This window comes from Anomaloglossus baeobatrachus, chromosome 12 (genome assembly GCF_048569485.1).
Source record: "Anomaloglossus baeobatrachus isolate aAnoBae1 chromosome 12, aAnoBae1.hap1, whole genome shotgun sequence".
Lineage (NCBI taxonomy): Eukaryota > Metazoa > Chordata > Amphibia > Anura > Aromobatidae > Anomaloglossus > Anomaloglossus baeobatrachus.
Genome location: NC_134364.1, coordinates 54,035,046 through 54,048,188, shown reverse-complemented (window position 1 = coordinate 54,048,188; position 13,143 = coordinate 54,035,046). Strand labels below are relative to the sequence as shown.

At 44.8% G+C, this 13,143-nt stretch overlaps 1 protein-coding gene across 1 annotated transcript in view; it reads right to left on the bottom strand.

Moving 5' to 3' along the window:
• PNN (pinin, desmosome associated protein) overlaps positions 1-795 on the bottom strand; it is a 46,566-nt gene extending 45,771 nt beyond the window's left edge. The window contains exon 1 of the mRNA XM_075329871.1: positions 632-795. Within this exon, the coding sequence (XP_075185986.1) occupies positions 632-744 (113 nt within the window). The 5' untranslated portion in view covers positions 745-795. The remainder of the gene's footprint in view (positions 1-631) is intronic.
• Between the last annotated feature and the right edge of the window lie 12,348 nt (positions 796-13,143).

Genomic DNA, 13,143 nt, shown 5'->3' with positions numbered 1-13,143 from the left:
CAAGGTGCACCTTCATAGAATGCAGCCCAGGAGCTACAGAAGGGGATACTTTTAGTTCAATAGGGGAAGATCTGGTGACAGGTTCCCTTAAAGCATACACTCCTGTCTGGAGGTCTTGATTATTACATCCTCAGTGGTAGAAAAATAAAACATTAAATCAGACCGAAATACATTCCTGTATCTTAAACATGATGCTGTATAACATTGTACTGTGACGCCGCAGAATTACAATTCTAACTGGAGTTAATAAATCAAGTATCTAGTTTATAAAGTAAACGAGGCCTGGAGATATAAAAGAACAAGGTGATTAGAGATTTCAGCCAACTTCCTATAAGATCTCATTGAGAAAACGGCAATTAGCACCCTCCCTTTAAATATACAAGTGGCTGATAACAGAGAACAACAGCTCAAAATCAGCGCCAAAAATCAATAAAAGACTAAAGCCCACCGCCTGGCCCTCTGAGCCTCAGGCCTGCAGCCAGGGTCCGGCAGGAGGAAGCAACGGCAGACACCGCCATTACGATAGACCCCAGGGAGACACGCGGCCCGCCGCGCCATGCGCCTCATGTCTGCAGGCAGCCCGGGCTCCTGTCGCACGCCGCACACCCTTCTGTCGCAGCGGCATCCATACCTCGCATCGTTAGGGTCACGGCCGGTCAATTTCCGTATATTTTCGTCCACATTTTTCAGGCTCTCCTTCGCCTTTTCCAATTGCTCTTGCAAAGTGCGCACAGCGACCGCCATCTTGTCCGCCCAACTCGGCCGAGTATCACTTCCGGGTTACAGAACTGACGAGAGAGGGGAAAAAAATGAGCTGGCGACCTGGCGTGACGCGTGCGCTACACAACTCACCGGAAATGACGTCAAAAATCCGCGCCCAACTGCGTAACCAATGAAAACAAAGGGGGCGTGGCGTCCCCGCTTTTTCACTGGAACGCAGAGTTGTGATTGGCTGCTTTCTCGCAACCTGTTCTTATGCAGGCGTCAGTTACCAAAGAGGCTGGAAGGAAACAGCTCTGACCATAGCAACGAGACTGCTCCCTTTATGGTTGCTATGGATGTTAGGCCCTTTTTCTGTCACACACCGTTTACATATGTTACATTAATATGACCTATCTGGTATATTCAGCCCATAGGCTTTGTGCACGCAGTCCATTTGGCGTCACTTCAAAGACCCTTCTTATTCATTCCTATTGTAAAACGACATTGCAGCCTCACACGTTTAGGCCTCAATTCACACCAGGTTTTAGAAGACGACGACGTGCAGTTCTTTTGGCGTTTTCAGCTAAAAAACTGCTCAAAACTTTACAATAGACGTCAATGGGACAAATACAAGGACCCCCAGGAGCCTTTTTGATCATTTTGTAAGTGATTTTGCCTTATAAAGGGCAAAATATGAGAAAATTGCCCACAAAATGAAAACAGAAAACACTTAAGGGGTATTCTCTAGTTTGAAAGTTATGCCCTATCCATGGTTCCTGATAAGTGGGGGTCCAACCTCTGGAACCCCCACGATCACAAGAACCAGGGTTCGGAAGAGTCCCATGTGAATATAGTGGTGCACGATCACAATGAGTGTTGCTTCTTCATGGGACAGAAAGCTCAGCACTGTGCTCAGCTGATCTTGGAGAGATCTTAGGATCGGTGGGGGTCTCAGCAGTCAAACCTCCTATGATTGGATGGGGATAACTTAAAAACTTGAGAATACCCCTTTAAAGGGAATCTGTCACCAGGTTTTTGCTCCCCCATCTGAAAGCAGCATAATGTAGAGACAGAGACCCTGATTCCAGCGATGTGTCACTTACTGAACTGTTTGCTGTCATTTTGATAACATCAGTGTTTTCTTTACTGCAGATCTAGCAGTAAGGCTACTTTCACACATCCGGTTTGAGCAGTGCGGCTCAATTCGGCTGTGAAACCTATGCAACGGATGCGGCGAAAACACCGCATCCTTTGCATAAGTTTTTACATGCGACCGGTCCGTTTTTTTCCGGTTGCGGCACGCTACTGAGCATGCGCAGTGGAAGAAACCGCATGCGGCGGCCGAATGCGTTTTTTTCCGCATCGTGCCGCATCCGGCGTCCATAAGCATGCATTGAAAATGCGCCGCAGTGGCCGGATGCGGCGCAATGCGTTTTTTTTTTCCAGAGCAAAAAACGTTGCAGGCAACGTTCCATCCGGCCGCGGCATCGGCTAATTCTGCCGCATGCGGCAAAAACCGGACCGAGCGCAAGCCCATGCGGCGCAATACGGCACTAATGTAAGTCTATGCAAAAAAAAAACGGCGGCAAAAAAAACCGGTTGCGGTTTTTCTGCAGAGCGCCGTATTGTGCCGCAGAGCAAAAACCGGATGTGTGAAAGTAGCCTTATACAGAGCTCATGAATATGCTGGACTACTTGCAGTACACAAAGTAGTCCTGTAATGATAATCTCCTGCTGATTATTCAGTGATTTTATTAAAGCTATACTAAGCAGCCCAGTAAGTGACACCTCACTGGAATCAGGATCTCTGCCCCTAGATTATGCTGCTCTCAGATTAGGTGGCAAAAACCTGGTGACAGATTCCCTGTAAGGATACTGTGAGGGTGGTGTCTATTTTGGAATATAGCAACGGCATCCAATTTTGCCTCCTGCATGGTGTTTTTAAATACACAATGAATTTTCCTGTTGGTGATTTGAGTACAATGGTTCTCTGTTCAAAATTTCTAAGAAGATACATTTTCCATAGATAGATAACACACTATCTAAATTTTCCCTTGAGAAGGAATGCAAAGCTCATTAGTTTTGCTTTGATAGATAGATAATAGATAGATAGATGAATAGATACATAATGGATAGATAGATAGATAGATAGATAGATAATAGATAGATAGATAGATCATAGATAGAGGAATAGATAGATAATGAATAGATAGATAGATAATGGATAGATAGATAGATAGATAGACAGATAGATAAGAGATAGATGGATAGATAGATAGATAGATAGATAGATAATAGATAGATGAACAGATAGATAGATAGATAATGGATAGATAGATAGATAGATAATGGATAGATAGATAGATAATGGATAGATAGATAGATAATGGATAGATAGATGAATAGATAGATAATGGATAGATAGATAGATAATGGATAGATAGATAGATAGATAATAGATAGATAGATAGATAGATAGATAGATAGATAATAGATAGATAGATAGATAGATCATAGATAGATAGAGGAATAGATAGATAATGAATAGATAGATAGATAATGGATAGATAGATTGATAGATAGACAGATAGATAAGAGATAGATGGATAGATAGATAGATAGATAATAGATAGATGAACAGATAGATAGATAGATAATGGATAGATAGATAGATAGATAGATAATGGATAGATAGATAGATAATGGATAGATAGATGAATAGATAGATAATGGATAGATAGATAGATAATGGATAGATAGATAGATAGATACAGAATGGATAGATAGATAGATACAGAATGGATAGATAGATAGATAGATAGATAGATAGTTAGATAGGAGATGTGCACGCATACACACCCCCCCCCTCCTATGGAAGTATTCCCATTACCTATTAAAACACTAGTTGAAATTAATATCCAATCATGTAGAAGATTGAAATACAACCAATCGGTAGTAAAATGCTAATGCAACCAATAAGATGCTTATATTTTGTATATTATCTCTTTGTTACACCCAGAATTTGAACTGTATAAAATCCCAGAACTTCCAGTCATGGACTGGAGTAAGATTTTTATCTTATGATACGCCATAGCTCATCGTGAACATAACAGTTTTGCCACTTAAGTGTTTTACCCCAGAAATCAGGTGAAAATACTTTGATAAATCAAGACCTTTGCATCTGTTCCAATAAACTCAATGCATGTCCTATTATAATCCGTTTTTTTGTAATTTAAAGGGTTTTCACACTTGTAAAAAGGTAGACCATACACCTTTCTAGTCATGGAAAATAACAAACCACAGATAGTTCTCACCCTCCAGGCTATTCTGCTGCTTTGGTCTTAAGGCCTCGTCACACACTACGATATATCGGGCGATATGTTCGTCGGGGTCACGGATCCCGTGGCACACATCCGGCATCATTAGAGATAGCATAGTGTGTGACAGCTACGAGCGACTGTGAACGAGCAAAAATACTCACCTTATCGTTGCTCGTTGCACGTCGTTCATTTTCATAAAGTCGTTCCTCCTTCTGTGCGCCGGCTGTTCATCATTCCTGAGGCAGCACACATCGCTCCGTGTGACACCCCGGGAACGACGAACACAGCTTACCTGCGTCCCGCTGGCAATGCGGAAGGAAGGAGGTGGGGAGGATGTTACGTCCCGCTCATCTCCGCCCCTCCGCTTCTATTGGCCGGCCGCTGTGTGACGTCGCTGTGACGTCGAACGTCCCTCCCCCTTCAGGAAGAGGATGTTCTCAATGCACAGCGACGTCGTTAGTGAGGTAAGTACATGTGACGGGGATTAACGACATTGTGCGCCACAGTCAACGAATTGCCCGTGACGCACAAACGACGGTGGCGGGTACGATCGCTCATGCGATCGCACGATATATCGTACCGTGTGACGCCGCCTTTAGTGTTTCTGCAGTGGTAACATCATGTCAACAGCTTACATCACCACTGCAGCCAATCACAGAGGTTGACAGGACAAACAACTGAGCTCAGTGATTGGCTGTGGAGGGGATGTTCATGTGACGTCACCGCAGTAGCCAAAACGCAAAGACCGGATCTGCATCAGAGGAATGGCGCTGGACTTGGGAAGAGTGAATGCTATCCTATTTTGATAATATTAGAGAAAAAGTTTGGGGTGTATTTTTCGAAAAATGGAAAATCCCTTTATGTGGTTTCATTAAAATCTAAATATTTTCACCAGTTTTTAAAGCACCACTCCAGTGTTTGTTTTTTTTCAGTGGTGGAGTGGTGCTTGACATCTAAGCCCTTTAAAGGGAACCTGTCACCAGTTATTCAGCCTATAAGCTGCGGCCACCACCACCGGACTCTTATATACAGCATTCTAACATGCTGTATATAAGAGCCCAGGCAGGGGGTATAACATAAAAACCCTTTATAATACTTACCTAACGGTCACACAGTGGGCCTTATGGGCGTCTCTGTTGTCCGGTGCCAGCGCCTAATATTTCGGCCATCTTCGTCCTCTTTCTGAAGCCTGTGTGCATGACGCGTCTACGTCATACTGTCGTGGACAGGTGCCACGCTGCGGCAGAGGGGCTGCTCGGGGGCACTCAGATCGTGTCTGGGGCTCGAATGGTGACCGGACCCGGGGCTTGTGCAACCGCCCGTCCTCGCAACAGTGAAAAGGGGGTATTTACAGGGGAGACAGTTTTTGTCTCTGACGCCACCGGTGGGTTGCGATGATGGGATGGTGGCACCGCCGCTGCCTCTTGTGCAAGCGCCCAGGACCGATGGTGCTGGGCAGCAAAGTGGTGTCCCCTCTTAGGTAGGGGAGGCATAGTCCCGACGCCCAGGTGTAGGTGGGCAGCAGTGCTGGGGCGCCATCGGCAGGTTGGACCAGATGACACCGGTGTACCCACGATTCGGAATAATCCACACAGAGTCTGTACTGTAAACCAAGGCCGGATGCCGATTGCCATTGGAGAGGTGTGCTGGTCCCGCACACAGGTTAGCAAGGTATGGACCCTTCCTCCTGTACTCGTGTCTTGCTGTGTGTTGATTTAACCCGCTTGGAACGGGAGAAATCTGCTCCCCTGCAGTTTTGTATACAGGGGGAGCCGTACCTGCAAAATCTGACCCGTGGGATTTTAATGGGTTCTTGGAGGACACCCTATCCCCCGTGTTGGGCTGCTGTTTTGCTCTCTCTGGACTTTTCTCTCTGGAAACAAGTCCTGAAACCTTGTCCCGCTGGTCAATTAACAAGGGGCTTGAAGCTTGCCTCGTCCTAGGGTCCAGGTACCCCGCCTGTGCACGGCCTTCGGACCGGATTCCCGTTGTCGGAACCGGCGGGCTACAACCCTGCCCCGGTCCACTTCAGGTCTCCCGCTATCGGATCACCGTCGCCTGTGGCCCTACTCTGCCGTCTGCCACCTAGTCAGCTCTCCCGTGGTCCAAGGGCTCCAACCCTGACCCCACTACATTTCAGCTCCACTCAGACTTCCTCTGAACTCCCACTTCAACTTCAACTGACTCTTTCCCGCCCCTTGTCACCTCAAGACCCCAAGGTGGAAAAAGGAGAACAAAGATGGCTAAAAGAGGCGGTGACGGAACCGGACAACGGAGATGCCCATATGGCCAACCGCACGACCGTTAGGTAAGTATTATAAAGGGTTTTTATGTTATACCCCCGGCCTGGGCTCTTATATACAGCATGTTAGAATTCTGTATAGAAGAGCCCCGTGGTGGTGGCCGCAGCTTATAGGCCGAAAAAGTGGTGACAGGTTCACTTTAACTCTAACTCACTTTCAGGTCTCTTTACCTTTTACTGACACTGCTCCGATCCCGCCAATTCAAACCTGCAGCATGCTTTCAGATCTGCACAGAATTGTTGCAGAAGGTACATGAGAGTTAAGGGGGCTTTACACGCAGCGACATTGCTAGCGATGTCGCTGGTGAAAGCACCCGCCCCCGTCGGTTGTGCGTCATGGGCAAATCGCTGCCTGTGGCGCACAACATCGTTAGGAGCCGTCACACATACTTACCTGCCTAGCGACGTCGCTGAGGCCGGCGAACCGCCTCTTTTCTAAGGGGGCGGTTCGTGCAGGGTCACAGCGACGTCACTAAGCAGCTGCCCAATAGAAGCGGAGGGACGGAGATGAGCGGCCGTAACATCCCGCCCACCTCCTTCCTTCCTCATTATGGGTGGCTGTGTGTGTGTGTAATGACTCTATATAATATATAGAAATAGATCCCTCTGTGTGTAATGACTCTATATAATATATAGGAATAGATCCTCCCTGTGTGTAATGACTCTATATAATATATAGGAATAGATCACCCTGTGTTTAATGACTCTATATAATATATAGGAATAGATCCCTCTGTGTGTAATGACTCTATATAATATATAGGAATAGATCCCTCTGTGTGTAATGACTCTATATAATATATAGGAATAGATCCCTCTGTGTGTAATGACTCTATATAATATATAGGAATAGATCCCTCTGTGTGTAATGACACTATATAATATATAGGAATAGATCCCTCTGTGTGTAATGACTCTATTTAATTTATAGGAATAGATCCCTCTGTGTGTAATGACTCTATATAATATATAGGAATAGATCCCTCTGTGTGTAATGACTCTATATAATATATAGGAATAGATCCCTCTGTGTGTAATGACTCTATATAATATATAGGAATAGATCCCTCTGTGTGTAATGACACTATATAATATATAGGAATAGATCCCTCTGTGTGTAATGACACTATATAATATATAGGAATAGATCCCTCTGTGTGTAATGACTCTATTTAATTTATAGGAATAGATCCTTCTGTGTGTAATGACTCTATATAATATATAGGAATAGATCCTCCCTGTGTGTAATGACTCTATATAATATATAGGAATAGATCCCTCTGTGTGTAATGACTCTATATAATATATAGGAATAGATCCCTCTGTGTGTAATGACTCTGTATAATATATAGGAATAGATCACTCTGTGTGTAATGACACTATATAATATATAGGAATAGATCCCTCTGTGTGTAATGACACTATATAATATATAGGAATAGATCCCTCTGTGTGTAATGACACTATATAATATATAGGAATAGATCCCTCTGTGTGTAATGACTCTATTTAATTTATAGGAATAGATCCCTCTGTGTGTAATGTCTCAATATATGCATTTCCCTTTTTGTATTGAATTATAGAAAAAATTAACTCTTTGGGAATATGCTAATTTATTGAGATGCACTTGTATGTGACTTCTCAGCACCAGTCCTTGTAGTAGAAGGCACTTTGGACTCTCCTATTGCATCTCCACATCATCTTATTTCATGGTGAACTTTGTCCACCAGGTTTGCTCTGGGTGACAAGATTATGACTGATTTTTATACAGCATTTGAACACTGAAAGAAATTAGGAGAGTAGAAAAACAGTAATTCTCAGATGACAGGTGGCATTTACAGTTTTCAGGTGCAGACACACATCTCAATTTTTCATTGAGGTTCAGGATTATGTGCATTTGTCATCAAGAATGAAATATTTTCATCTGCGATACAGAGAATGATATACAGATAAGTACACTAAACTCTCATCAACTGGTAATAGCCTATAAACGTACCGTAATTAGCATAGATCACAAAGAAAATTCTCAAAGTATTGGGCTAAAAATTATATACTTTATTAAGCAAAAAGTGACATACAAAAAGTGGACATAGACAATATAAAATACAAATACAAAGCTGCTACTACCAGAACAGTGGTGAATTATTTGAATGCAGATATGGATATGACCATTTATTATCAATGTGATCTAGTCACAAGATAGATGTATATATTTTTGTTTGCAATAATAAGGTCATACCCGTAAATACGTATAGTCGCAGTCTGAAGTAATATATAGCAGTTGGATGGAATGCAATTTTATAATTAGGGATATTATTAATTACAGATATACAGACATATACCATACAGGCTGTTAGAAAATAGTATATATGACTAGTGTGATGGTGGAATATTACCACGCCCAAACATTAACCCACACAAACTGGTATACAATCCACAATATTCCACCATCACAACTAGGCAAATGCATGATATACAGCAGCTTTGCGATGTAAGGCAGGTATGAGACAGGTGTATCAAGAAAGGGGCCTGGCATGTCCGCAAAGTGTGGATGTTGTTATCACCGTGTTAGGGTGAACACTCTGGGATGTCCAGTAGTTGCCTGCTCCTGACCTCATTAGTGTGGATCAAGTGTATGCACGAAAGAATAACACCAGATGTCACAGGGTCCTTCTCCCATATCACACAATCCACAGAGTGAAAGATGATTGAACAATCCAAAGACCATTTATTCCAAGCAAGTCAGAAGATCCATAAAATAATCCACCACATGGAGGGTAAAGTAGTCCAGTAATGGGATACATTTCCTGGGGATCAGTCACAGTCCTCCAGCAGTCCTTTTCCAGGGAAATCAGGGTTTCTCAACGGCTCTCTGGAGTGCTGCCTGTAGCTGCAGCTTCTCCCCCAGAGGATGAATCTTCCTGCTTGTCTCTTGTTCTTCTTATACTGACCAAATAATCCCCCAGGTAAACAAAGAGTTTGGGTGGATTCCAGGCCCCCTGCCCCAGACCTAGGGAAAGAAGCACTGCAGAGGGTTATAAACCTGCAGACAGAAAAAATAATTCATAGAATGGACTGAACACCATGCCTAAAATACAAACCTACACAACCCCCGCATAATCCACCATCACACCAGACAAACACAGTTGGATGTGAATTTTCCCTTGATCAGAGGTTGGCCCAAAGTGTGTTTTATTTGACAGAGCTGCAACTTATATAAACTAGGGTATGAGGTGTTGTTAGCTTCGTAGTAGGCATGTTCGAATATGCCCATTGGCTGGTGGGTTGAGCAATTAGTTAATCCATGGGCTGGTTGGTGGGCGTCATCATGGGCTTGGTCCGTGAGGTCATCAATGGAGTTGTGCCATGAGGTCATCAGTGGGGTGGTCCTCTAGGTTGGCCAGTGGGTCTTTCTCTTATATGGTGGTCTTCTTACATCTGAACATTCCTTACCTACCAAAGTAGAGTGTGGTGAACAGGAAATGGCAGCCATCTTTAATGTGTGTTACATGATGATATATCTGAACTGGCTATTTAAGTGTAATAATACAACCCCCTACGTCTCAAGGTTAATTAAGTATTTGATCCAATGGCCCTCCTCAACATCTGCCTGCTCGTCCGTTTTCCAGACAGGAGTTGGAGCTGACTTCTAGGACATATACTATCCTGGTCTGTGAGACGGATCAGAATAATGTGTCAACTTTTATTCATACTGACCATTGGTCTAGTTGTAAAAACACGCGTGTGCTCTAGCTTTGGGAAAGTGCAGTGTGCACTTCAGCTTGTCCATGTGTGTAGCACAAATTGCATATTGACAGCGCGTTTGTCTGAATGACCTCTTAGGGCTCATGCAGACATCCAGGTACATCGGTCCGATCTCGGATTGCAATGCACAGACTGGCCGCGGCTCTTCCGACCTAAGTGTTAAGCGGGCTTTACACGCTACGATATATCTTACGATATGTCGTTGGGGTTACGTAGGTAGTGACGCACATCCGGCATCGTTTGATATATCGTAGCGTGTGACAGCTACTTGTGACGGTGAATGAGCAGAAATACTCACCTTCTCGTTCATCGTTGACATGTCGCTCATTTTCTAAAAATCGTACGTCAGGTTGTTCATTGTTCCCGAGGCAGTACACATCGCTCCATGTGACACCACGGGAACGATGAACACAGCTTACCTGCGGAAGGAAGGAGGTGGGCGGGATGTTAACGTCCCGCTCATCTCCGCCCCTCCGCTTCTATTGGCCGGCCGCTGTGTGACGTATCTGTGACGCCGAACGTCCCTCCTCCTTCAGGAAGTGGATGTTCGCCGCCCGCAGCGAGGTCGCTTGGAAGCTAAGTCCGTGTGACGGGGGGGTTACAGCATTGTGCGACACGGGCAACAAATTGCCCGTGCCGCACAAACGATGGGGGCGAGTGCGATCACACGATGAATTTATAGGTGTAAAGCGGCCTTAACACACCCTCAGAAATAGACTATTCTCAAAGAAGTTAGGGATATTGGACTTTCTGGGGAAATTTCAGGATGACCCTACAATACCCTCTACCCTTTTCATATGAACCTAATGTGATCTTCTGTAATCTTTTGGATGCTCATGTCCAACTGTTCAATGTTTCAGTACTGTTTGCACAACTTACAATTCTCCATAACACAACACAACAAACAAATTTGGGGGTCAATTAGGATTAGTATTTAAAGGGAATCTGTCACCACTTTTCCGTCCGATGTCATCCGCAGTTGCTGGCATTCAGTTCCTGAGCAGGCGCACTTTAATCTGCCTTGAGCAGGGCAGATGAAAGTATTGTAGTGCACCTGCGCAGGATCGGCCAGTGTGTATGACGTAGACGCGTCATGCACACAGGCTTCAGAAGGCGGACGAAGATGGCCGAAAGAGGAGGCGCCGTCACCGGAGACGCCCAGAGGGCCCACTGCATGACTGTTAGGTAAGTATTATAAAGTGTTTTTTTAGTTCTCACAGCGGCCTGGGCTCTTATATACAGTATGTTAGAATGCTATGTATAAGAGCCCGGTGGTGTTGGCCACAGCTTATACACCAAAAGTGGTGACAGGTTCCCTTTAAACCTTCTTCCTCATCATGCTGTTCACATTTTGAGATCATGAAACCAAGATAACACCTAACAAATGATCAAGAGTGATGAGTGGGCACTACCATGCTCAGGTGCTCAGTACTCGTAACTAGTGATGAGCGGGCACTACCATGCTCAGGTGCTCAGTACTCGTAACTAGTGATGAGCGGGCACTACCATGCTCGGGTGCTCAGTACTCGTAACTAGTGATGAGCGGGCACTACCATGCTCGGGTGCTCAGTACTCGTAACTAGTGATGAGCGGGCACTACCATGCTCGGGTGCTCAGTACTCGTAACTAGTGATGAGCGGGCACTACCATGCTCGGGTGCTCAGTACTCGTAACGAGCAGTTGGATGCTCGGATGGGCGCGACTCGATTGCCATAGTAAACTGAAATTCAATGGGAAAAAGGACCATTTTTGGGAAATCCTCCGGAAAAATGCTTGAGTTTCTCATTGAATTCCTGTCACGATGTGACTGCAGGTGTCACGCCAGGTATGAAAGGACTCCAGCGAGCAGCGCAACACTCTTCACATCTCTAGATGCGTCCTTTTCCCATACGCCGTCTTGTGCCTACGCCTTCGCTGGTCCTGAACTCACCCTGACTAGTAAAGGCCATTGCAATAAGATAACTTAAGGAAGGCAAGACAAACACGTGGTGAAGTACACAACAAACAACACACCGCAGCTTCTCCAGCATGAACTTCTCAGCTGCAACAGAAGCAACACCTCAGCTTCTCCAGAGACAGGCTCCTTCAGAATGGACCACATAGATATGAGCTATAGCTGTCATAGTGTGTAACAGAACGGAATGGCTGCAGCTGAGGTTGCAACTGACTGTTAGATCACTGCAGGATAGAAATGAACCATACCCCTTCAGTACCACATATAATTAAATACACTCTAACTTCAGGTAAATGACTAAAGCGGATCTGCAATCCACAATACGTTCTGACCTTCTGATCCCAGATTATGCCTAGATCACATCAGGCCGTGACACACTTGTGAAACTTTCATTATACTCGGGTACTTGAGTTGCGCACATCAGAGCATCCAACTGCTTGTTATGAGTTTGGAGGACCCGAGCACATTAGTGTTCGCTCATCACTAATGATCAGCAGTACCTCGCCATAGCGAGACTTCAAGCAGGATGTTCTCAGATGGAAGTGGCCACTAAGCTTAGAGAGTCACAGAGTGTCACCAGCAGGGTGTACAGAGATACATAGAGACTGGAAGAGTCAGAGAAATGCAGAGAAGTGGACGTCCTTCCGCCACATCCCACACTGATGACCGCTTCATTGTGAACAATGCCCTTAGAAAGCGGACGATGAATGCCACACAACTCCAGGCACATTTAAGGGAGGTAAGAGGCACCAAGTGTCAGGTGAGACGATTCTAAACTGTTTACATCAGTGTGGTCTGCGTGCTAGATGACCTACAAGGTACCGGACCACACCACCAGGCACAGGCGTAAGCTACACTGGACGAGGGACGTAATGTATTTTTTGACGAGTTTTTGATGCATTTTTGGAGCATTTTTGCCAGCTCTCAGCTCTTGTGATGCATTTTTGCCAGCTCTCAGCTCCTCTGATGCATTTTTGGAGCATTTTTGCCAGCTCTCAGCTCCTCTGATGCATTTTTGGAGCATTTTTGCCAGCTCTCAGCTCCTCTGATGCATTTTTGGAGCATTTTTGCCAGCTCTCAGCTCCTCTGATGCATTTTTG